This window comes from Canis lupus, chromosome 9, assembly GCF_011100685.1.
Source record: "Canis lupus familiaris isolate Mischka breed German Shepherd chromosome 9, alternate assembly UU_Cfam_GSD_1.0, whole genome shotgun sequence".
In the NCBI taxonomy this organism is placed as follows: domain Eukaryota; kingdom Metazoa; phylum Chordata; class Mammalia; order Carnivora; family Canidae; genus Canis; species Canis lupus.
The window spans coordinates 55,413,105-55,438,692 of NC_049230.1; the positions used below are offsets into that span (position 1 = coordinate 55,413,105).

The following is a 25,588-nucleotide window of genomic DNA, read 5'->3' on the forward strand; positions in this document are numbered from 1 at the left end:
GTTTCTGTGGTTAGGACAACCTTAGGATAGGGATCAGACTTGGGTATGTCCCCAACCGCTTGGCGTTCCATCTGTCACCCCTACCTTGGCCGGGCACCAGCTATCAGCTGTTGGGTGCCAGGGTCACTGCATTCCATTGTGGCACAGCCCTGGCGGCCCAGGAGCCCAAGCCCACAATGTCCGGCCCCAGTGGGGACCTGGGTATGTCCCAAATGATGACAACAGGGAAGGATCCTCTGTGTCCTAAGGAAGGTGGAAGTGAGGTGGAGTCCACAGCCTACAGTCAGAGCCACCACTGACTTGCATACTGGCAGCCCTACCTTCTCCCCCCCTCCCCCCAACCAGGTGGGTGAGTGGAGGTGAGGCCTACATTGAACCAGTGAGCAGGATTGAGAAAGAGGTCTGGGCATCTGCCTTTGGCTGATGGGTTGGAGGCCTTCCTTAAGACCACAGCATTTGGGATCCCTGGGTGGCGCAGCGGTTTGGCGCCTGCCTTTGGCCCAGGGCGCGATCCTGGAGACCCGGGATCGAATCCCACATCGGGCTCCCGGTGCATGGAGCCTGCTTCTCCCTCTGCCTATGTCTCTGCCTCTCTCTCTCTCTCTCTCTCTGTGACTATCATAAATAAATTAAAAAAAAATTAATAATAAAAAAAAAAGCCCAAATTTAAAAAAAAAAAAAAAAAAAAAAAAGACCACAGCATTTCACCAACCAAGAGAGCAAAGCGCGGTGTGTCCTGACTGGCACAGAAACACCTGTATCCTCATGTGGCACGCAGGTCTGCAGAGACAGGGCAGAAATACAGGTCATCTATGTGGACGTGCTGACATAATCCAAACACATTTATCCCTTTAAGTTTGAGACATCCAAACAAAAACTGAGGCATGTGGTTTTCTCCTAAATGTGAAATCACATGTGGGATCACAGGACCTGACTCTGTATCTAAACCAGGGGACAAACTTGCAGGCTCCAGGGCAAGGGGATGGGCAAACAAACCCTCAGAAAGTCACGTAGTTTTTCAGAAACATGCCTAGGCATGCACAGATACGCATACCACAGGGACACAGCAGATAGATGCGAATGCTCATGCACAGAGCCTGCACAGGGATGCATGATGCACACATCCACCTGTCTGAGTGCCCAGCTGCCCTCGGGCATGCTCCTAGTTGGTTAAATGCTATGGTCCCAAGGAGGGCCTCTCCCTCTGGTCACCTCACTCCCTCACTCAGGGCCCATAAGCCAAACCACAGGACAAAACAGCCACCTACTCCATCCAGCCCTGATGGGGGAAGAGAGTATGCCTTGCTGCTACCCTGCCTCTTGAGTCCTCGTTCACCTGTCTCCCCATCTCATTAGCCTTGCCATGATTCCCTCTCCAAATCCAATGTAGTAGTCTGCCCCCAAAGATATCTGGATCCTAATCCTTGGAACCTGGGAACAGTACCTTATTTGGAAAAAAAAAAAAAAAAAAAGAGCCTGTACAGATGTGATTACATGAAGTATTTTGAGATGAGGAGATTACCCTGGATTATCCAGGTGGGCCCTAAATGCAACCATAAGCGTCCCAGTAAAGAGAGAGGCCAAGGGAAATTTGACTACAAACAAGAAATAAGGCCATGTGAGGACCTCAGCAGAGAGAGATATTTGGAGATACCATGCTGCTATCTTTGAAGAAGGAAGAAAGAACCCCAGGGCAATGATGGGGATTCTCCCCAAGAACCTCTGGAAGAAGCACAACCCTGCTGACACTTTGATTTTAGCTATGAAAGTGATTTCAGACCTCTGGCCTCCAGAACTATAAAAGAATAAATGTGTATTGTCATAAGATGCCAGTGTGTGATAATTTATTATAGTAGCAATAGGAAACTAATAAAACCCAGTGACCCCGGGAAGAAACACAAAGCCCATTTGTCTCCTAAGAGTTTGATCCTGGAAGACCCAGCACACCCAGGTGGTGCCAGGTGCTGCATGGCTTGGGCCAAGGCAAAGAAACTGTCTCTGTTTCCCGAAGTGGAGCTCAAGCACCAGGCATGCTGGGTGCTGGGGACAGCTCCCACTCCCTTTGCCAGCTAGTGGTGCTCTAGCCAATAGTCCCTTGGGTGCCCTTCTCAGTGGGGGCCTTTCTGGGGTTGGGTAGAGCCTCCATCCTTCCTCCCTCAGCCCACACTGCAGCAAGCTGGTCTCTTCCGGGAACCTGACCCCCAACCTTCTTCTTCTTTTCTTCTTCTTTTTCTTCTTCTTCTTCTCCTTCTTCTTTCTTCTTCTCCTTCTCCTTCTCCTTCTTTCTCCTTCTCCTTCTCCTTTTTTAAAAGACTTTACTTATTTATTTGACAAAGCATGAAAGCACAAGCACGGGGAGCAGCAGGCAGAGGGTGAGGGAGAAGCAGGCTCCCTTTGGAGCAGGGAGCACAATATGGAGCTCAGTCTCAGGACCCTGGGATCATGACCTGAGCCAAAAGCAGATGCTTAGTGGACGGAGCCACCCGGGTGCCCCCTGACCCAGACTTCTAATTGGTAGGCCTGGATCTCAGGCCTATCCTGCCCCCTCAGGGCTGAGGATAGGACAGCTAGAGCTCCAGTATCCCCCCACTACCCCACCCTCCCCCACACCCCCAAGCCTGCCCAAGGGTAAGTGTGCAAGCTGAGGGGTGGATAAGCCTGGGTTTCTTTGGAACCTCAACCCTCCGGCCCCTGACCTTGCAAGGGGAGAAGAGGCCAGGAGGGAGTTTCAAATGTGTGGTGTTGTATGATGCAGTTCAAGTAGTGTGATGCAGACACAGAGGGGTGGACAGGGGCTGGTCAGGCTCCAGACACAGGCCCAGCCAAGTGGTGGGTATAGGCCTAGAACCCTCAAGTCTTCTGGATTCTGGATTCCTGGCAGCATATTCTCTTCCTTGCCTCCCCTGTCCCTGTCCCTGGTGATCCAGAGATCATCATCACAGAGGAGAGATGTAGGTGAGGGACAGCACTCAGAATGGGATCAGCGTGGACACTACCACCCACCAGTGGGCCCACATGGGGCTGGCAGAGGGAAAGGGGACCACCTCCGGTGACCCTCTGTCCCTGGCACAGCCTCAAGCTGGGCATGCTTCTGCCCCACCCACTGTGCACCCCTCTTACCCTGGCTGAGATCTTCCCCCATCTACAGGGTCCTGGTGAAGTGTGGGTGATAGCACCTCAGCCCCCTCAAATGCTTTCAGCTCCCTGGCCCTAGCTAGGCCCCTGCCATAAGACCTGCAGCAGGTAGCTGAACGTGGATGTGAGATGTGACCCATCAATGTGTTAAGAGGCAGAGGTGAGTGAGGGTTATTGCTGGTCTGGGTCTGGGCCTGGAGTTGGGAGCTGGATGTGTTCAGTCAAAGTGAACTCTGCTTCTGTGGCCTCCATCCCTCTCTGGGGACCACGATCTCTGGGAGTGATGCTAATAGGAGCCCTCCTTTGCTCTTCTCCCTCTCAGATAGCCCGGGGGTCAAGGAGCACAGATTGGGAACCAGGTGGCATGTGTTTATTTAGCAAGCAAGGAGGAAGAGTTCCATCAGAAGGACAGCCTGGAGAGCAGCTGGTGGGCTATGTGGTAAGAAGGGTCTCATGGCTCTCTCGGTGTCCGGGTTGGTGGGGACAGCTGGGTGATGTCCTGGTCAGAGGTTGGTGTGAGGGCGACCGGGTGGAGAGAGACAGGGAGTACCTGAAAGGGAGTCAGGGGAATCAAGAGGGCAGCAGTGCTGGTCAGGGGGGACAAAGGCAGGCCTGGGACTCCCTCCCACCAGCACTCTGGCCCCCATCAAGCCCTCCTGAGCCATACTCACCGCGTTCTCATTCACTCATCAATGCACTGGTCTGTAGGGGACAGAGTGGTCAGCATGGGCAGGGGGGTTGGAGTGTGGTTCCCTGACCTACAGGGCCCCTGTTCTTCCTTTGGGCCACCCTGGGCCCCAGCCTGGCCCAGCCACAGAAGATCTGGGGGTCCCCTTCCGGGATAGTACAGCAGAGGGCTGGCTGATGGGGGCGGGGAACTGGGAGAGAGACCTGAGGACGTGCAGACCTGAGTGACACTTCTCCAAAGGAGGCAGGTGAAGCCCAGCCACATGCCTGCTTGGGCATCAGGCCTTCTGCCAGCTTACCTGCTAAGTCTCGACAGCCCCTCAGCCTTGGGCCCCACTGCCTGAAGACAGGGGGCCTCCCAAGTCAATGGTGAGCAAGCCCCAGGGCAAAGTGGGAGCTAGCCCAGGACAAGCAGAGGGAGGTGGAGGGAGCCAGGCAAGGAGACAGGAAACCTGGACCCTGGCTATCTGTCAGGGAGGAGCACTTGGGGCCCACGTTGCCGGGTGCCCCACAGACCCCTGGGTACAGCAGACTCTTCCTGAACCCAAAGTGGCTCCCAGGGACTCCAGTGACTGCTGCTGGGGCCCGAGTCTCCCCCTCTCCCCACTTCCCCTTCTCTTCAACTTAGCCAATGATTACCAATGGGGACAGGGAAGATGATGTGGTCTTCCGTGAGGCCTATGGATTTGGCAAACCTGATGAATTCCTTCTTCAGTTCCAGGGGCAGCTCCTTCGTCCTCCCTGTAGTCAAGATGGCCGGTAAGTGGCAGGTGAATGCTCCAAAAATATCATTGAACACATGAAGGGCCTTAGACCCCTTCCTCATGATGGAGGTGGGGGGGTGGTATCTGTGGAGAGATCTCTCTCCCATTTCCCAAGGGCTGTGGGGCGGGGAGCAGGTGGGATGGGCTTATCTTACTCCCCCACAAGCATGAGCAGGAGCCGGGCCCCAGAGGCCATAGTGGGGACCTACCATAGAGGGTGATCTTGAAGTACTCCTGGCTTTTGTAGACTTTCCGGAAGTACACCAAGGCATACTGGTTGTAGTTGGTGGCCACCACTTGCACCAGGTAGCTCTGTACTCCAGGGTAAACTGCAGGGGGGAGGATGGTAAGGGATCAGCCCATCCCGGCCCGGTGGAGGGACCTATTTCTCCCTAACCCTAACCCCCACACCCCCTGGCCGGGCGGTGTCTGTGCAGATCGCCAGGAAGGTCTGTGCCCCTGGAGACCCACCCTGCTCAGGACTCACGCTGAATGTCGCCCAGGCTGAACTGGCCAGGCTGGAAACTTGGGACAAAATCTCTGTTCCAGTAGTCACAGCGCTCATTCCTGTGGAAGCAAGAGATGGGTGGTAAGATGGTGACAGCCTGGCAGTGCTTGGCTTCGGCTCAGGTCACTATCTCAGGATCCTGGGATTGAGCCCCACATCAGGCTCTGCACTCAGCACCAAGTCGGCTTGATATTCTCTCTCCATCTCCCCTTGCCCCTGCCCTTGGTCACGGGTGCACACACATGGGCATGTGTACACACTCTCTCTGTCTCTCTCTCAATAAATACATACGATCTTTTTTTTTTTAAAGGGTGTCAGCCCCTTGTGCCACAAGAGGCCTGCACCCCACCCTACTCCGATGGGTCTGGCTCTTCCCCACTGAGCCTATCCCAGCTTGTCCCTGCCTGCTCTGTCCTGAGCCACCTGACTCTCCTGGCACCTACTGTCCTCCCCCCTTTAGGGCTGTTTCCCCTCAGTGGCCTCCCCTCCATCCTGTCTCCCCAACCCCAGGCATTTGTCCCTTACTCTCATCTTGTGGCTTCCTGCTATAAGCTCTCCTGGGGGATTCACTCTCCAAGGCTCCAGTCGGCTTGATGCCAAGGGACTCCCTTAGCTCTTGGGCCAACTCTGACGTCTCACCTGCGTCTCATCTGGTCCCCTGGCATCCCAGAGCTGATCTCCCCAAACTTGCCCTTCTTCTGTTCCCAGAACCACAAATGCCCTAGCCCCATCCCCCAAGCGCTAGAGCCAGAAAGCCATAGGAGCTGGGTAATCCTCAGTTCCCTCTCTGGGTCCTAATCTGTGCCTGATTCCCCCCTACCCCAGTCATCTCCCACCTGTGACTGGCCAGCCTCCCAGTTGCATCCTCTCATCCCTCTCCCTGTGGCAGCCAGACCTGTTCCTCACCGGACCCCTTTGGTACCGGTGCCTAAAGACCCTGCCACTGTGTCCAACGCCCCCGTCTAGGCTGCTCCTTGGCCCCTGCTCAGGGCAGCTACTTGATGGCATCCTGAAGAAGCAGCTCTGGCAGGCCCTGTCCAGCAGCCGCTGCCACAGATGTTCCCGGCCTCCTTTTGAGGCATGTTGATTCCTCAAGGCCTAGCCTAGAGACCACCTCCCTGGAAGCCCTTGACGAAGCCCTCGGTGGGATTCCAGGCTGGATCCAGGGGCCCTCCCCTCCACTCTAGGACACCCCTGCTCTCTCTGTCTCATTGCCCTGTGACTGTCTGTGTCCATCCCCAGGACTATCGGTGTGTCTGTGCTGAAGGGACCGATAGGCATGGATCTAGAGAATGAAGGAAGGAATAAATGGAGGGGGATCCAGTTCCAAGCAGTAAGATGACCTTTCAGTTTAGGTCACTCCTTGGTACGACATCGGTCTGTCCCTTGGACCCCCAGGGCGGCCCCCACCCCAGGGCCCTTGTGCCCCCCCCAGGAGGCGGTGGCTCTCACCTGAGTAGGGTGGAGGTGACATTGTAGCTCTGGTCATCTTTCAGCTCATAGGTGGTGGTATACATCTTAAGCTGGCCATGTCCTTCTTTCTTTAATATATTCCCTGCTATGCCGATGACGTACCATTTCCCCTGGAACTACAGTGGGTGGGGATGACAGGCAGGCGGAGCCCAGGAACAGCCCCTGGAAGCCCTACTGCTCCGTCCCTGCAGACAGCTCTGGGCAGCCTGGCCAAGGGTCCCTCTAACTGGGCAGCAGGGACCCTGACTGGCCACACAGGCCTGTGGTGATGAAGGCTGCGGGAGCCGGAGGCTACCAGGCCAAGAGGGAGCCCAGAGTCTGGTAGGGATGGGGTGACCCTCGGCGAGTGGCCAGCTGACCTCCCTGATCCTGTTTCTTCATCATGCAGAGAGCCTGAAGCTTTTCCACCTCACTGGACTGTGGGGATTATGGAAGGGAGTGTGGACCTGGGAAGTTCTGCCCTAGTGACCCTTTTGTTGGCGAAGTTGGGGTGGGGATGGGGGCATGAGATGTGCCTTCCATCAGGGGACCCAAGGGCAGGCTGGGCTGAAGCCTGAGCCCATCCTGCCCTGACACGCTCTGCCTCTCCTCCCCTCTGTTATACTCTGCCCTGGGCCTCCCTGCAGCAGGCTGCCCCTCCAGCCCCCTTACCTGGTCATGCTGGAAGTCAGGCTGCAGTGGCACCTTGAGCGGAGGCGGGGCTGGGATCAGACTTGGGGTGGAGTCCTGGGTCTGGACCTGCAAGGACCCCAGCAAGGCAAGGCCCAGCCACAGGAGAACTTGGGTCATGACTTTAGGGCTTAGGAAGCTGGTGTGCCAGATAGCAGCTGAAGAAGAGAAACTAGTGAGAAGGTTGCCCCAGGGGGCCTTATTTATGGTCCCCTAGTCAGTTGCTCATTCCGGGGTGGGGCGATTTATCCTTTGCTAATCCAGAAAGGGTGAAGCAATGGCCAGCAACTCAGGCTGAAACATTTGGCAAGCTCTGACCCTTTCCCTGAGGTCAAGATTATGCAAGATGAGGGGGAGAAAGGCCAGGGAGGGGGGCAGGGATTCCCCAGAGCTCCACACCTCCGCAAGCACAAGGACGCCTTTGTGTGGGATCTGTGGTCTCCAGTCTGGACAAGCTGTCATCCCTGACCAGCCCAAGCCCAGAGTGGGGTAAGTGTGGGGTAAGGCGGGGAGAGGCCCCCTCCCCACACCTGATGAAAGCAGAGAATGCTTCACAGCAACAGAGTACCTGCTACTTCTTGGTTTCCCTCCAGGAACAGGGAGACAGCTGTAAGTACACCTTACCGGCAAGGAAGGGAAGGATGGAGTGTGCCCCACACTCCTGGAGCCCAGATCCTGGCTCTCCCAGGGACCCCACACCAGACCCTGGCCCAGGGTGAGATGTCCCTCTCCCTGCGAAGGCCCCCTGTTCCATGCCCCACTGTCAGGGCTGGACCCAGACCTCAGCTGACACCTGAGGGCTTGGCCCCTCCTGTGGGCCCAGTGGACAGAGACCCCAAGCTGGGCGTGCCAGCCGCAAATGAGACAGCTTGATAAAGCAGAGCTCTGAGGCTGCGATGCCAGCTCCATTTTGCTGGGAAGACCATGAAGGACATGCCCTGGACTGGATGAAACGTGCCGGGGGGCTAGGGCCCAAAGGGAGGGCTCTCTACCCTGTTACTCTGGACCCCAGGTACTCTGGGGTCACAGTGATGGCAAGGACTCATCCTCATCCTTGAGAGAGCAGGTATCAACCATCTGCCATCTCTGGTCAGCCTTGGACTCTGGAGCCCAGGGGCCCAGGCCTAGGCCCCCAGAACTGTTTCTGCCATGGCTGATCTCAGCTTTGTCCTGGAGGGAAGCAGTTTCCTCATGGGGGCCTGGTGGTCTATTGGAGGCAGTGAAGGGGCCCGGCCCCTGGGCAGTGTCCCCTAGAAGTCAGCAGGAGGCCTCACTGGCCTCAGGTGACCTCTGGGACCTCATTACTCCTCCACCTGCTACAGGGGAACCAGCTCCTCTAGTCTGGGCTTTGGGTGGTGGGTCCTGAGGGAAGGAGACTCTGGGAGTCCTGAGATGAGGGGTGAGGGTAGCGTCTACCTCCCCAAACGCCAGGAAGGCCCCCAGAGGATCCCCACCCTCTCAGGCCTGTCAGGGTGATGAAAGAGCAGGAGGTGGAAATGTGCAAACTTTTGGGGTAATGATGCTGCCACCAAAGGCCACATACTCTCTGAAGGCACCAGTGGCCACCCCTGACCCCTCTCATCCCCACTCACAGCCCCAGGAACTCCACTCCTGCTCCTTCTTTGACCTTTAAAGGTATCTTTGGGTTTGCAGTGACTGCTGGATATGAGGGAGGTCAAGCCCCAGAGACTTTTCACTAGGGGAGGGGCAGTGCCTCTCTGTCACTGGATGGAATATTCTAGACTTGAAAAGTCATGAGGTAGAGTGGCCAATGCTCCTTTGGTCTGAATCCATACCCCTGCTCCCCAGGGTATGAAGTGGGGAGGAGGGGTTAGGGCCAGGTCTGCAGCCTGAGCAAACCAGGGCCAGGTGCAAGCAGGGGGAAGGCCCGGCTCCAGAGGCGCCTGGTGGGACCCTGAGTCCCCTAGCTGTTGCCCACCCTTGCCCACCCTTGCCCACCCCACCCCTCCCACAGGCACAAATGGATTCACTTATGTTAACAGCCCCATGTTGGCAAGCCAAGACCTAACATCGCCTAACCCAACTGCAGTTTCGGCTCCGATGTACCCCGCCCCATGTAACCATTCCACATGGAATTTCTGGAACAGCACCCTGGAATTTACTGAGAGACCCCTTCTGTTACCCTAAGGAGGGTGACCTTGCCTAACACAATGGATTCTTTGATAATAATTTCCTTCTTTCTGTTGCCTCTCTACCTTCAAGAAACCTTTCCTTTTCTACAGCTCAACAAAGCTCCTCTCTATTTGCTAGATGGGATGCTGCCTGTATGAGTCATTCAATAAATCCAATTTGATGTTGTAAATTAGCTGAATTTGCATTGTTTAACAGAGGCCAGGCACACACACAGGGCATCTCTATACAAGGCTGTCTCAGAGTTTGTAAGCAAATCTGGTCTTCTCTTTGTGGTGGCTCCAGGCCTATCGCAGGCCCACTGGTCTTATCTGTCTGTTCTTATCTCTGTGTGGTCCCACCTCAGCTGACACCTGGTGACAGCCACCTCATCACCCCTTCCTTCCCTATCTGCCTCTTCCCCCTGTTGGCCCAGCCCGGGAGCCGAGGGAGAAGTAAGAGGGGGACGAGGCTGTGTCCACGGATATGAGGCTCAGCAGGGTGCAGTGTCCCAGCCATACTCTGGGGATCCAAGGACGGTCATATGACCACGGCTGGGGCAGAGAGGTCAGGCCAAGCTGTGGCTGATCCCAGCCAACAAGATGTGGGCGCTGAGCTGGTTGGAGCTGAGGGGAGGGGATTGGCTGGGTGTGCCCACTGCCCTGGGCCTGAGGAAGGGAGGAGTCCTACAGGGCTGTGGGGAAGAGGGTCAGCTCCAGATGGCACACCCACCTCACAAGCTGAGACTTGGCACTCAGACAAATGGGTAGGCACCATGGTGTGAACCTTCTGTGTGGACTCTGGCCAACTCCAAGGGCTCCATGGTAGACAGAGCCCTGAAGGCCACATTGTCCACTCATGTGAGTCCACAAGTCACGCAGAAGCCTTGGGCCCAAGTCCCTCCTGGGAGAAGCCAGGGCTGGGCCTTCCAAGTCCTGCTGTGGGTCTCTGCAGCAATGGCAGGGACTGTGGCAGGAAGTCGGGACAACTCCCCCACTGTTCCCGCAGGCGGCTCTCCCTGACCCACATGCCCGAGAGCAGAGGCTCCTGGGGACTGCATGGCCTCCGTGGAAGAACAGGCCCCACCTTTGTCTAATCACACAAAATGTATTCTGGCAGTTTTTACATCTGAGGAATCCTGTCTAACCTCCTGGACAGGTTTCTAGAAGTTTGTGAGCAGTGTCTGGTCCAGCCCATAGCTGGGGCAAAAGCAACCCTCTCTCACCTGCTTGAAGGCTGGGATGGACATCCCCAGGAAGGGGGTCACTAGGCTTCTCAGAGCCAGGACCACACCTAGAAGGAGCGGCCAAGCGAGATGCCCCCAGGAGACCAGTCACAGTAGCAGAAACTCTTGGGGTCCAGAGATGAGCCCTCCTTGGCCACTGCAGGTCGGAACACCCCGGAAGGGGAAGGCCTGCTCCTCCATAGCCTTGGCTTAAGTTTCTAGTTTGCAGAAGCAGCTTTCTAGCTCCCAGGCCCCGTCTGTCATGCTAGGACTCACCAAGGAGCCTCAAGGATCTCCTTGCTCCTGCCCCTTCCACCTGGTGGGGACCTTGCTTATGGAAAAGCTCTGAAAGGCAACCCCTCTCTACACCTCCCAAAAACAACTGCTGGGTTCCTCTAGCTGCTGCCCACCCTGCGGAGGTGGGAGTCCTTTGGGCCCTCTGGGCAAGGGCAGCAGGCCCTGCCATTCGAGGTCTCGGCCCAAGGCTGCCTCCTCAGTCTGGCCCTCAGGTACCTGGCCCAAGCATGCCTCCTAGCTGGTGCTCCTGCCTTTCACTCCAGGACCTGGACTCCCATGCAGCCTAGAGGGTCCATGATCACCACAGTGGGGACTGGAGGCCACTGCTCTGGGCAGGGTCTACAGTGGGCACCAGGCATCTAGCAGGTGGTGGATAGACACTGGACTCCCGTAGAGCTGGGCAGGAGGCACCTCTGCCTGGCAGGGTCCTGGCGCTGGGTGAGACCCTGCTCCTCCTTGCTCTGCACCCTTCCTTCCTGGGCTGAAGCCCTGGGAGCCCCAGGAAAGGGCGTCTCTACCTTGGCCATTCCTGCCTCCCCACCCCCCCTTGCTCCCTGCACACCCCGGGCCCTTGGTTGGGCCTCTGTTGGACACCATCCAGGATGGCTCTCTTAAAAGGATGTTTCTCAGGGACACCTGGGTGGCTCAGTGGTTGAGCATCTGCCTTTGGCTCAGGTTGTGATCCTGGGGTCCTGGGATCAAGCCCCGTATCAGGCTCTCTGCAGGGAGCCTGCTTCTCCCTCTGCCTCTGTCTCTGACTCTCTCTGTGTTTCTCATGAATAAATAAATAAAACCTTAAAAAAAAAAAAGAAATAAGAAAAAAAGGCTGGTTCTCCTTTGTACCCTGAGAGCCCGAGATGCATGAGAAAGTGCCCAGGTTCTGGAAGGGGGAAAAGAAAACAAATGTCTGAGAGGTACCTAGCTCTGACGAAGTCCTCCCAGGAGCTCAGGGGGTAGGGACTGCAACCCTTCGGCCCCTCCGCATTCATCCTGGGCCCCTCCGCATTCATCCCAGGTGGAGGAAGGCCAGGGTCACTGTGGCTCCTCCTCACTCCCTGAGCTTATTTCATATGGGGTGGGGTCTGTGGCTGAGCCTTTTCCTCTGGGGGAGGGGGTCACGAGCAAAGCTGTGACAGGGAAATGACAAGGTTGGCCCCAAAGAAGAGCGTGTCCAGCCTCATACAGGGAAGGGGTCGACTTGGGCCAGTGGAGTGGGGTGAGGGGCCAGGGGGCTGGTGCAGGTTTGGAGGAAATGCCAAGAACATGGGAACCCTCTGTGGCAGCCAGAGCACACAGGGCACAGGTCTGGGTGCCTCTCTCTGGGCCCAGGGTCCTTCGGGTCTTGGGTGGGCACTGGTCTCCCCCCCCCCCCCCCGCCCAGGTCAGTGCAGCTGTGAGTGTCCCTCCTGAATTACTCAGCCGAGTCTGCCGGGACTGGAGTGTTCTCGGCCCGAACCCCTTGGGCCCCTGGTACTAGACTGAATGCTTGTGTCATACCACCCCCATCCATTTGTATGTTGAAATCTTTTTTTTTTTTTTTTTAAGATTTTACTTATTTATTCATGAGACACAGAGAGAGAGAGGCAGAGACACAGGCAGAGGGAGAAGCAGGCTCCATGCAGGGAGCCCGAAGTGGGACACAATCCGGTGTCTCCAGGATCACACCCCAGGCTGAAGGGGGCACTAAATCGCTGAGCCACCTGGGCTGCCCTGTATGTTGAAATCTAATCCTCAGTGTAGTAGTGTTTGGAGGGGGGTTCCTTTGGTAGGTGATTAGATAATGAGAGTGGAGCTCTGGTGAATGGGATTAGTGCCTTTATAAGAGGCCCCAGAGAGGTCCCTCACCCATTCTACCATGTGCAGTAAGAAGGCAGCCAGATCCATGAATCAGGAATCCAGTGCTCACCAGACACTGAATCTGTCTGCAACTTGACCTTGGACTCCCCAGCCAGGCTCCAGAGCTGTGAGAGATAAATTAAAACTTTTTTTTGCCTTTCTCTCTCCTGGCCGTTTTGGCAGCTGCTCTTGGTTGGGGCCATCCCTCATTTAAGGCAGGAGGATGGTGGCTGTGAAGAAGATGAAAAAGTCATTGGAGTCAATTAACTCTAGCCTCCAACTCATTATGCAAAGTGGAAAGTATATGCTGGGGTACAAGCAGATTCTGAAAATGATCAGACATGGCAAAGCGATGCGGGTCATCCTCGCCAACAACTGCCCAGCCTTGAGGAAATCTGACATAGAATACTATACCATGTTGGCCAAAACTGGTGTCCATCACTACAGTGGCAATAATATTAAATTGGGCACAGCATGTGGGAAATACAACAGAGTATGCACACTGGCTACCATTGACCCGGGTGATTGTGATACTACTAAAAGCGTGCCATAACAGATGGGTGAAAAGTAAGTCATGCAAAATTTTTCTTTAATAAAACTGACCAGAGCTTGTTCTAAAGGAAAAAAAAAATTTTTTTTTTCTTTTTTTTTAATTTTTGAGTATAGGGGATCCCTGGGTGCCTCAACGGTTTGGTGCCTGCCTTTGGCCCAGGGTGCGATCCTGGAGTCCCAGGATCGAGTCCCACATCAGGCTCCCGGCATGGAGCCTGCTTCTCCTTCCTCCTGTGTCTCTGCCTCTCTCTCTCTCTCTCTCATAAATAAATAAATAAATAAATAAATAAATAAATAAATAAATAAATCTTTAAAAAATAAAATAAAATAAAATTTGAGTATAATTGACACACAATGTTACATTAGTTTCAGGTGTACAACATAGTGATTGGACTAAGTATGCTATGCCCCCCGCAAGCATACTTGCTTGCAGATACTGCTGCTGTGCAATATCAAGGACTATATTCCCTATGATGCACGTGAGAGATAAATTTCTGTTGTTTCTAAGCTACCAAATCTGCAGTATTCTCTTAGGACCGAGATAGCTACCACCCCACACTGCTGGATCTCCACGTCCCGGGCTGACTCCCCCACCCCACCCCTGGAGAGCCCTGTCTTGGGCTACCTTTTCCTCCACATCCTTAAGTCCCCTGCTCAGCTATACCCCTGATCTCTCCACAGCACCCTCTCTGAACAGTGAATTTCCTACTTTTAGCTATCTTCTGACTAGGCTGATTATTTCCCAAACCATCAAATTATTGCAACAAATCACCACAAACTTTTTGTCTTAAATGAACACATTCTGAAGGCCAGAAGTAAAAAATCAGAAGTTCTCTGTGCCAAAATCAAGGTATGGGCAAGGCCACACTCCCTCCTGATGTTCCAGGAGACTGTTCCTCGCCTCTTCCAGCTTCTGGTGGCTGCTGGCATTCCTTGGCTGTGGCTCCACTGTTCCAAACTCTGTCTTTGCATCCCCTTCTCCCCTGTGTATCTCACTTGCTTCTTTATTTTTTTTAATTTTTATTTATTTATGATAGTCACAGAGAGAGAGAGAGAGAGAGGGAGAAGCAGGCTCCATGCACCGGGAGCCCGACGTGGGATTTGATCTCGGGTCTCCAGGATCGCGCCAAAACCGCTGCGCCACCCAGGGATCCCTCACTTGCTTCTTTAAAGAGCACACGTGTGATGACACACTGGGCCCACCTGGAAAATCTGGGATGACTTTCTCCCATCCAAGTTCCAACTCATTTGGAATAAGAGGTGAAGGACAGAAAATGAGAGAAGCAAAAGAAGGGAAAAACCAATCATTAATTTTGAATGCTTGTCTTCTACTATTAAAATATTGGTCAGTTGTGAAAATAATTTTCTTCTTCTCTTGAAAATTTGAAAACCGAATGCACTCTGTGTCAGATTACGAATCAGGAATTAGAATACTGCCAATCTTCAAAAGAGGAAAAAAATCTGGGCCATAAAAAGAAAAAAAATAGCTTTATTTGCTTTTGAAGAGAATAATGTACACATTTAATTTTTTAAAAAATATTTTATTTGAGAGAGAGAGAGCACAAGCAGGGAGAGGGGCAGAGGGAGAGGGAGAAGCAGACTCTCTGCGGAGCAGGGAGCCCCATGTAGGACTCAATCCCAGGACCCTGGGATCATGATCTGAGGCAAAGGCAGATGCTTAACCAACTGAGCTACCCAGGTGCCCCTGTACACATTTAATTTATACACTTTGAAAATCGGATGTTAGCACATTAACCATTAAGGCATTTTGAAAAAGTAGTAATAAAGAAAAAAAATCTTTATTTTAATCACAGCTGCAAAAACTTTTTTTCCAAATAAAGGTACATTTACAGGTTCCAGGAATTAGAAAATGATTATATCGTTTGTGGGGGGTGCAGTTTTCAATCTGCCAAAGTCCCCTTGACCCACTCAGACCCTTTCTTCTCACACCCCAGGCCCTATCTGTTGTGTGCCTCATACCACATATCTGCTTACAAAGGGACTTGGGTTCACTGGTCCTGGGCAGTCTGGCCTGTGTGCGCAGCTGCGGTTGAGCTGCTAAAAGAGCTCCTCATCTCGCCAGCAGAGGGGCTTCAGAGCTCTGCTTTGTCCCACACAGGGCTTCTGGGTGCCCTGGAAGGTGCTGTGGTTGCAATGCGGGAGCCCGGCCTTCTTCTGGTGTCTCCTTCTTGTGCTGCCTCACAATGCTCCCCTTCCTGCATGGCTAAGGGCTCCCACGAAGTCCCAAGTGTACACCAAGTGTTTTCTTGAGGGGGCGTGTGCCGTATTAGGAGCAGTGGGAAGTAGGTCTCCCAGAGGGCCTTGGGGTCCTTCCCCTCCCTGACTGGAGCCTCTCCCCTTCTATCTATGAATTATCCCTACTAGGAGCGGAGTGGGGAGGGAGCTGCTTCTCCAGCTCCTGCCGAGAGAGGCCTATTTTAAAGTCGTGGGGAAGATGGAGGGCTGACTCTGACCTTGGAGATTATGGACTAGAGTTAGACTATTGCCAAGAAAAGTGAAGGCAGCTGGCTGGCTCAGCTGCTGCTGAAGAGAGAAGAGAGGGGGCAGTGGCCCAAGAGAGGCTGCTGCTCCAAGTAGGCAAGGAGGGGTGACCAGTCTTCTTTCTGTTGTCTCTCTGCAACCCAAGTGGGCCTTGATCAGGATCTATTTGTGTGTGTGTGTGTGTGTGTGTGTTGTTTTTAAAAGATTTTATTTATTGGAGAGAGAGAGAGCGCGTGTGCATGCATGCACACAGAATCAGGGGTGAAGGCAGAGGGAGAAACAGACTATCCACTGAGCAGGGAGCCTTACTCGCAGGATCCCAACCCCATGATCCCGGAGATCATAACTGGAGCCGAAGGCAGATGCTCAACCATCTGAGCCCTTATCCAGGTGCCTCGAGTAGGATCTATTTGAAAAGCAATCATAGTTGAACAGGAGCCCGGACATTTTGAAGAGCGCTCTCTCTGCCAGACAACCAGATGTAGCTGAAGCCAAAGCTGAATACCTGGCTAGATTCACAACAAACAATGGACACGCCTAGTCTCAAGTGTGTGCTTTATTTATTTATTTATTTATTTATTTATTTTTAAGATTTTTTATTTATTTACGACAGACACAGAGACAGAGAGAGAGAGAGGCAGAGACACAGACAGAGGGAGAAGCAAGCCCCGTGCAGGGAGCCTGACATGGGACTTGATCCCTGGTCTCCAGGATCATGCCCCGGGCAGAAAGTGGCACTAAACCTCTGGGCCACCGGGGCTCCCCTATTTATTTATTTTTTTAAATATTTTATTTATTTATGAGGGACACAGAGAGAGAGAGGCAGAGACACAGGCAGAGGGAGAAGCAGGCTCCATGCAGGAAGCCTGACGTGGGACTCAATCCTGGGACTCCAGGATCACACCCTGATGGCAGCACTAAACCGCTGAGCCACCCAGGCTGCCCAAGTGTGCGCTTTAGAATAGAGAAAGGCTGCAAAGTCATGAGAAAAGTGTCCTGAGTAAAAGTTTAGAAAAGAAAACATGGAATACAAAGAAAATAGAATGAGAACATGAAGACAAGAAATTAATAGAAACCAAGTTACAATAGGAATATCAAAGTAAAAAAAAAAACTGAGGTTCCCTGGGCATTAAGTAAGGCTCCTTGTTCATTGCTGCCCAGAAACAGGAGGCCCCTGGCTGCAATGAATCAAGAAAGAAACAGTGTAGGGACAGAGGGCAGTGAGACTGCCCTAATATCCTGCCTAATCTTGACCAAAAGGACCGAAGGAAAATTCTGCCAGGTATTTTGGTGGAGGTGCTGGTCGCTGAGTTTCCATTCCATAGTTGGCAAAGGTGGAGCAGCTGCCAGGCACGCAAAAAAAGAGGAGTCTCTAAGGCACAAGACTCTCTAGCCTCTAGTCTGTCCCCATTCATTTTTCCATTAAATCCTTACACATCTCAATGCAGGAGATACTGCTCATTATTCTTGTTTTATAGATGGGGAAACAGGTTGGAAAAGGTGGAAAACAGCTGATGGTTCTCCCCCCCCCCACCCCCACCCCCTGCAGTGCTGTGCAGGCAACAGGCTGCGCTGTAAGCAGGTCACAGGCGCCAAGGCTCCAGGGCGCACCGGCCAAGGTGGCTGGGGAAGCTGACGCAGCAGGCCTGTCGCCCACCCAGACAGCCCCTCCGGCTAAGCCAACACGGCCCCCCGCCCCCCGCCAGGAGCCTCCGTGTGCACACGGACGACACGGACTGGCTGGAGCAAATGTCTAAAGGGCGAGTGAACCTCAAGTGGCCTCAGTTTCCCCAACTGTAAAACGGGGCCGGTTGCCCGCAGTCCCTCAATGCTGCGGTTTCCAGGGACCCACTCCCGGGTGCTCGCCCTGAGCCCCCGGGCCGGCGCCTGCAGCCGCAACCCACCCAGGGGCGAGGGGGGAGAGGCTTCTGCGGTCCCCTCCAAGCCCCCCGCCTGGCCCCGGCCCCCATCCCCAGGAGGGCAACCCTGAGAAAGCAAAGGTCGCTTCGGTAGTCCCCCCGGGTCACCTGCTTCCCCGAAGCCGTCGTCCTCGCCTTCCGCGCCCGCCTCCACCGGCAAGCCCAGGTCCCCGACATTGCGGGCCCTCCGCGACGAGGGAACGCGGCGACCGTCGAGGGGACAGCGGGCGCGGGGCGGAAGGCGGAGCGGCTGGAAGGCGCGCTGGGCGCGGGGGAACCGCCTCCCGGCCCCGGGTCGGCCCGACAGTAACCCCGCCCGCACCCCGTCAGGCCCCGCCCGCCACGCCCCGAGCTCTCGCACGTCCCCCGGCGCCCAGCGAGCCGAGCTCCGTCGCCGCCCCGCGGTGTCACTCCTCTACCCGCCCACGACCTGGCCGGTCCTTGGATCTCCGCCTTTCCCGGAATCCCGCTCCTCTGCCGGCCTTCGGGCGGAGCCATCCGGGGCTGCCCGCCGAGAAGCCCAGGTGTGGGGGGCCTGGGCCGTCAGCCACGGCGAGCGAGCCCCGCAGAGGGGCGGGGACAGCCTGGCACCTGCCCTCGGCCCGTCCTGCGGCGGGGACCTGCGCCTCCGCGTGGGCGAAATCTGAGACACGTGGTCACTAAGGCCCCCTTGGGTGCATGGAAAATTTTATGGTTCGGGACACAGAAGAAACAGTGCAGCGGCGCGGGAGGGCAGAAAGAGCCCTAGTCCTGGCCCCAGGCTGGGCCGGCGGTTCCGCGGCTCTCCCGGACCCATGCTGGGACCCTTTCCCAGCCATTCTGAAGGGCTCAGTCTCTTTCCATTGGGTGCATGAGGTAGAAGTTAATAAACACACATTCCGGACGACGCTGAGACCCAAAGTCCACACGGCGGGTTCCTGCCCTGGGCCCCGGGTCACCACCGAGAGCGGTTACATCGCGTGTTCAGAAGCCGGGCATTTAGCGACTCCCAGATATCCCAGAGTGTTTCTGTGGCTCTGACGAGTGCGGGGAAACTGGGCGCCCGGGACGCACGCCCGGTCCCTCCGGGGCTGTTCTTCCCCCCTCGGCGTCACTGTCACCCCTGGCAACCCCCCGGCGACGGAGCCCCGCCCCTTTAAGGGGAGCCTCTCCCCGGCGGTCTTCGTTTCGCGCGCCCGCCTGCGGCTCCGGCGGAGCGAACATGGCCCAGGTCGCGCGGGCGCTGTGGCCGGTCCGGTACGCTCTGGCCTGGAGGCTGGGCGGTCGCCTCCCGCCCGGACTCCCCGCGCACAGTCGGGCCGGCTTCGCGGGAGCGGCAGGAGGCCAGGGCCCCGCTGCCACCGCCCGCAAGGGGAGCCCGCGGCTGCTGGGAGCGGCGGCGCTGGCCCTGGGGGGCGTCCTGGGGCTGTACCACACCGCGCGGTGGCACCTGCGCGCCCAGCACCTCCGCGCCCAGCGCCCCGCCGCGCAGGTAAGGCCGGGCCGCGCCGAGCCGAGGGCTGCGCTCAGCGCCGAACTCGGGACTTCTGGTGGGGTCGGGTATCCCCTCTTCCGTCCGTCCGTGACCTTGGGCAAGTGACTTGGTTTTAGGTCTCTGAGCACTTAGCGTCCTCAGCTGTGCAATGGGGTCGCCGTTGATGCCAGCTAGCTAGTATTGCTGTCTTTGTCTTAAGGTGGTTTTCTTTTCTTTTCTTTTTAAGATTTTATTTATTTATTTATTTATGAGAGAGAGAGAGAGAGAGAGAAGCAGGCTTCATGCAGGGAGCCCGACACCGGACTCGATCTCGAGTCCCCAGGATCAAGCCCTGGGCCAAAGGCGGGCGCTAAACCCCTGAGCCACCCAGGGATCCCCTTAAGGTGGTTTTCTATCGTGTTTTCAGACCTTTTTAATGGAAAGATTTGGAGGTTACAAGAAAGGGAAAGAAAGCCTCCTTCAGAGTTCATTACTTTCTAAACATTTTGTCTTTTGGAAAGTAATAAACATTCCCTAAACCCTCCCACTATCTTCGCATCATAAGGTTATGCATTCGTTTATTAGTGTTAATATTTTTAGGGAACACACGACCCCTGGATTCTCTGGATTCTAGGCCCTGAGACAGAGAACCGATGACCCCTAGATTACAGGCCCTGAGACAGAGAGTGGCAAGGAGGTGTCCACTAGCTGGATGGTGGTCCAGGTGCCCTTGCAGCCCTCCATACACAGCACCAAAATGACCACCGTCCACCCACAGGTGCCCCTTCCCTGGGCCCAGAGCAATAGGGTGGTAGGAGGGGAGTGGGATTCTCTGTATCTCCCTGCCCACCACCATGGTCCAGCTTCAGTGTCCCATCTGAACAGTGAGGGAGGGGGACTGCTGCTGTGGCATGCGTGCATGCATTTATTATTTATTTGTTTGTTTATTTATTTATATTATTTATTTGAGAGAGAAAGAAAGCATCAGTAGGGAGAGGGGCAGAGGGAGAAGCAGGCTCCCCGCTGAGCAGGGAACCCAATGTGGGGCTTGATCCCAGGACCCTGGAATCATGACCAGAGCTGAAGACAGATGCTTAACCAACTGAGCCACCCAGGGACCCCTGTTGTGGCTTTTTTTTTTTTTTTTTTTAATTTATGATAGTCACAGAGAGAGAGAGGCAGAGACACAGGCAGAGGGAGAAGCAGGCTCCATGCACTGGGAGCCCGACGTGGGATTCGATCCCGGGTCTCCAGGATCGTGCCCTGGGCCAAAGGCAGGCACCAAACCGCTGTGCCACCCAGGGATCCCCCTGTTGTGGCTTTTAAACATGAATATGTAGCAAGCTTACCTGGGGCTTACCTGCTGAACTCACAGATCCAGGCCCAAGGCCCACATACAACCCTCCCCACCTTGGAGATTTGAGGTAGACCCTGCTCCGGCAAATGCTGGGCTCTGTCCCCTTACCCAGACGTCCCTTGGGTGGAGGGAGTGGGGGTGGGTCCTCCAAGTTGAAACAATTGCCCTGCATCTTGAGTGGCACACTGGAGATGTATGATATGGTCTTGGGACAGTAGATGAGGAGAGGGATGCCTGGGTGGCTCAGTGGTTAAGCGTCTGCCTTTGCTTATAGAATTCTGGGATCGAGTCCCGCATCGGGCTCCTGCATTGAAGCCTGCTTCTCCTCCCTCTACCTGTGTCTCTACCTCTCTCTGTTGTCTCTCATAAATAAATAAATAAAATCTTTTAAAAGGGAAAAAAAAAAAAAAGGAGGAGAGGTGTCTGATGTTGAACAGAGACCGGAAGATTCATCCATCTTACCATATACTTCCTGCCTGAGGGGGGTGTGGTATGAGCTCTCTGCCACCTACCCCACCCCCCTCACCATTCCTTCTGAGGGTCTCAAGGTCATCCTCAGAGACTCCCTTGGGAGAAGTTTGCTTAAGGGTGGGGGCCTGGGCACCAGGCTTCAGATGCCCCCCTCCCTCTGCTCCCCACCCAGCTCTCCCTGTCCAGTCGCCTGCAGCTGACCCTGTACCAGTACAAAACATGCCCCTTCTGCAGCAAGGTCCGTGCCTTCCTCGATTTCCACGCCCTGCCCTACCAGGTGGTGGAAGTGAACCCCGTGCGCAGGGCCGAGATCAAGTTCTCCTCCTACAGAAAGGTGCCCATCCTGCTGGCCCAGGAAGGAGAGAGCTTGGTGAGCCTCAGGGAGCAACCCCCTGTGTCCTGGCTTGTCCTGGGGTACCCCTGAGTCAGGCCCTGCACTGCAACTCTAGAAGAATGTGGACTCTTTGGGCCTCGCTGAGGATTATGAACCAGCTGGGCCTAAGGGAGGCAGAGCATCACAGAGGTCAACAGTGTAAGCTCTGAAATCAGGGGGGCCTGGGCTCAAGGTGGGGCTCTGCCTCTCCCTGGTTACATGACTTGGGGCCAGTCACTTAGCCTCTCTGAGCTTGCTTCTTCGTTAATTAACAGAGGACCATAGTGCTTGGCTCCTAGGGTGTAGCTTCTAGAGTCCACCCTGCCCCTCAGTGCCTGGGAGGGCAGGCAGGTGAGTGGGCAGGGCCCAGACGTTAGGTCCTCCCTAAACCCTCCTTCCCATTAGCCACACTTGGGTCTCCCTTACTCAGGATGGGTCTGAGGGGGTGGGCAGGGACTAGGCTCAGTGGGCATCGATTTTGGGGGGATGAACCCCCAGGGATGGACAAACAATGCCAGGGTTCCACCCAATCAATTTCCTTGAATGCCTGGTGTTTATTTTTAAAGAACCCCGATGATCCTGCTGGTGGCCAGGCAACCCCTGCCCACTCCCCCAATTTAAACCAACCTCTTGTCCTCCAGCAACAACTGAACGATTCCTCTGTCATCATCAGTGCTCTCAAGACCTACCTGGTGTCGGGGTAAGGAGCCCCTCAGAGGCCCAGGCTGGCACTACATTTTGTCCCTTTTATCCCCTGGGAAGCCTTGCCTGGGTCCCTCCGGGGAAGCAGGGTGGGGCTGCTGCAGGATTGTTTCTACTCTGAGAGCCCCCTTCTCTCCTCTGTACATCTTGCTCTGTCAGGGAAGTGCTTCTGGTATTTGCCCCAAGCCCCGCTTGCTGCAGGACCTCCTCTGGCACCACCAGAGGGCAGAAAGCTTCTGTTGGCTTGGTCCTGGTTCTGCCCCAGAGCTGGTCCGGTCAGGGTAGATATCTACCCTGAGCCGGTGACAGCTCAGCCTCCCAGAGGAGGACCTAGTTGGGGTGAGACTCTGGATGTCTCCCAAAGGCAGCCCCTGGAAGACATTATCACCTACTATCCACCCATGAAGGCTGTGAACGACCAGGGAAAGGAAGTGACTGAATTCTGCAACAAGTATTGGCTCATGCTAGATGAGAAAGAGGCCCAGCACCTGTATGGTGGGAAGGAGGCGAGGACGTAAGTGAGGCTGGGGCAGGTCCCAGGAGGTGGCGGGATCAGGGTCTTCCCGGGTAGGGGTGGGAGTGGGGACAGACTGAGCGAGACACTGTGAGCAGGAAACAGTGTGGGAAGGAAGACCAGGAGACCCCTGGGACCACAGCCCCTTAAGGAACTCCTGCTCAGGCCTCAGCTTCCCGTCCATACCCTGCATGGTGTAGACAGTGCACCTGCTCCCACACCTCCCAGGCCCTGGCTTGACAGCCCACCTGGCCTGTCCTCTGTCCCCCTCTCTGTCCTCCCGCCTTGTCCACAGGGAGGAGATGAAGTGGCGGCAGTGGGCAGATGACTGGCTGGTGCACCTGATCTCTCCCAACGTGTACCGCACTCCTGCTGAGGCCCTGGCTTCCTTTGACTACATTGTCAGGGAGGGCAAGTTCGGGGCAGTGGAAGGTGCCGTGGCCAAGTACATGGGTGCAGCTGCCATGTACTTCATCAGCAAGCGGCTCAAGAGCAGGTGATGGTGCCTGTGTGCGTGTGCGTGTGTGTACGCGCCTGGGGGCCCACTGTCCCTGAGCCCCTCATATAAGCTGAGCCAGGACTCAAAGTCAGAACTCCCAGTTGCCTCCACCACCCCAGGGGAAGCAGACTGGCCTAGATGCCTGCTTTATGCCTTTTTCTGCTCTTTTCTCTGTGTCGGGTCTCTTGTCCATTGGTCTTGGCCTCCCCGTCTGGGGCAGATGATAACTGATTTTTGCAGTGCCCCTCAGGGGAGCAGCCCTGGCTCCCTAGCCTTCCTGTTTTCCCAACCTGGGCTGAGGGTTGGAGTTCCCCTGATGGACTTTTCCCTCTACACCTAGGCATCACCTCCAGGATGACGTTCGTGAGGACCTCTATGAGGCTGCCGACAAGTGGGTGGCAGCCGTGGGCAAAGACCGACCCTTCATGGGGGGCCAGAAGCCAAACCTGGCTGATCTGGTGAGTGTGGTGGTGGCAGGGGGTGCCCAGACTTGAGGGACCTGTTTGGGCGGAGGAAGCCCACATGTAGGCAATATCTATATCTCACAGCATTCCCACTCTGGAGGCACCTGGCTCCATACAAGGAACTGTCTTGCTTCACATAACTGACAGGTTCAGGGTGGGGATGGAGGGTTGGCTTCAGGCCCAGCTGGATCTAGAGGCTCAAGGGATATTACCAGGGCTCAGCCTCACCTGTTGCATCTCAACCCCTTGGAGTTGGCTTTAGCCTGAGGCAGACCTGGGTCCCATGCTCCATGCTTACACCCCACAAAAGTCTGGGGACACTGTCTTGTTGGCCTGGCTTCAATGCCAAGCCTTGAAGCAATTCTTCAAGTCAGGGTGGAATATATTGATTGCCAGGTCCAAATCTTAGAGCTGGGTGGTGGGGTCCCCGATCCTCAAATCTCAGGACCTAAGAGTGGGGTCAGACATTTTTCCAAAGGAAATTCTGGAGGTGGGGTTTGTTGCCCAGATAGGGAGTGTGGGTGCAGGGTAGGCAAAAACCTATAGAAATCCCACACTCTTCACCCAAAGCCCCAGTGAGCCCTCTCAGAGAGGAGGGTGATGGGCCCCAGGGCACACAGCTGGTGGAGGACAAGGCAGTGTGGACACCCACTCTGTACCCACCCGCAGGCAGTGTATGGTGTGCTGCGTGTGATGGAGGGCCTGGAGGCCTTCGATGACCTGATGCGTCATACCCGCATCCAGCCCTGGTACCTGCGTGTGGAGAAGGCCATTGCTGAGGCCCCCCAGTGACCCGAGTGTCCTCAGGGAAGCAGCAGAAGAAACACCGGCTGCCGGAGACCAGGACTGCTGGGTCAGCACTTGGTGCTGTGCTGTGGTGGAGGGTGGGGGTGGGGGTGGGGGTGGGCGTGATCATTCTGCCTCTTGCCCACCCCCAGCCCTCCAGCCCCCTCGATTCTCACACCAGACATATCCCCTGAGGGCCACAGGAGGCTACTCCTCAGCCCAGGTGGCTGACCCACCCCTGCCCCTATCCGGGGCCTCCCTGCTCTTCAGCTCTTCTCTGGGACTCTCAGGGGCTGCTCTGTCCACAGAGGAAGCGGGAACAGTCTGGCTTTAGAAGATTTCATCCCTGGCTCCTCCTGGTTCCTGCCCTTCCCAGGTTCCCCTGGGACTGCGTGTCACGTTTGCAATAAAGTAAGGTTTGCTGCTGCCTTGGTGGTGGTGGTGTTGTCCTGGGGGTTTGTGCCGGAGTGCTGCGTGTGATGCCTACTGGGTGTCAGGCCTGGGGTGAAGGACTTTGCAGGCTTTGTGTCACATAGACCTTGGGACACCAGGATAAGCAGCCAAGAGGCTTGAGATGTGCCAGGGTGCAGGTCCAGTTCTGCCCCTCACTTACTGTGGGACTCTGGGCAGTGACACCCTCTCTGAGCCTCCATGTCCTCATCTGTCAAATGGGCATAATGATAGCCTCCACCTCAAGGGGAAATTGCAAGGGTTTGAATAAGAGAAGGACGCCCCTCTCGGAGCAGGGCCTAGAGTGGCTTCAGTCCCAGCCCTGGGACAAGGGTAGGGGGCCCTGGGACAGGGGTCTATAGGGAAAAGCCAGCTCTGGGAGCCAGGGGGGCAATAAGTAGAGTCCCATTCTGAGCAGAGCGCCCTGGTCAGGGGGTGCCATTCCCCTGGTTCTGGTAGATGAAGAACGCAGTGGTCTCCAGAGGCCTGACAGGTGGCCAGTGGACCAAACTACTCACTGGGCTCTCTGACTCCCCCAGACCTCTCAGGAGAGTCTGATAATTTTCTTTTCTTTCTTTCTTTCTTTTTAAGATTTTATTTATTTATTTGACAGAGAGAGAGCACAAATCACAGGAGGGGCCAAAGCAGGTTCCCTGTGGGGCTCGATCTTGGGACTCTGGGATCATGATCTGAGCTGAAGGCTGACACTTAACCAACTGAGCCACCCGGACACCCATATTCTCTTCATTTTTTTAAAACCTGAAAATAATTAATGTCCCTTGTGATGGCAAACACTCAGATAAGGTAGAGGGATGGTGAGTA

General features: G+C 55.4%; 3 protein-coding genes across 5 annotated transcripts; 2 read left to right on the forward strand and 1 right to left on the reverse strand.

Annotated features, from left to right (window-relative positions):
- Positions 1-3,483: 3,483 nt before the first annotated feature.
- On the reverse strand, positions 3,484-17,830 carry LCN2 (lipocalin 2). Of its 3 annotated transcripts, none has more exons than XM_038549219.1 (7): positions 17,806-17,830; positions 7,219-7,394; positions 6,547-6,683; positions 5,074-5,153; positions 4,796-4,915; positions 4,462-4,563; positions 3,484-3,685 (listed from the first exon to the last, which is right to left on the reverse strand). In XM_038549219.1, exons 2-7 carry the CDS (start codon positions 7,354-7,356, stop codon positions 3,639-3,641), a joined length of 624 nt encoding a protein of 207 aa, XP_038405147.1. In that variant the 5' UTR covers positions 7,357-7,394; positions 17,806-17,830; the 3' UTR covers positions 3,484-3,638. The 3 variants fall into 3 exon arrangements, with proteins under 3 accessions (XP_038405147.1, XP_038405148.1, XP_038405146.1); XM_038549220.1 differs by lacking the exon at positions 17,806-17,830 and adding an exon at positions 10,099-10,120; XM_038549218.1 differs by lacking the exon at positions 17,806-17,830 and adding an exon at positions 3,807-3,837.
- On the forward strand, positions 12,888-13,277 carry LOC100682801 (60S ribosomal protein L30-like). Its single transcript, XM_038549221.1, has one exon. It carries the CDS (start codon positions 12,948-12,950, stop codon positions 13,275-13,277), a length of 330 nt encoding a protein of 109 aa, XP_038405149.1. The 5' UTR covers positions 12,888-12,947.
- A 975-nt stretch (positions 17,831-18,805) lies between the features above and the next one.
- PTGES2 (prostaglandin E synthase 2) lies at positions 18,806-24,354 on the forward strand. Its single transcript, NM_001131050.1, is given in 7 exon segments — positions 18,806-19,168; positions 21,151-21,348; positions 21,993-22,051; positions 22,418-22,567; positions 22,863-23,063; positions 23,407-23,524; positions 24,200-24,354. Coding segments are annotated over 7 exon segments (1,119 nt in total). The 5' UTR covers positions 18,806-18,898; the 3' UTR covers positions 24,323-24,354.
- Positions 24,355-25,588: the final 1,234 nt, after the last annotated feature.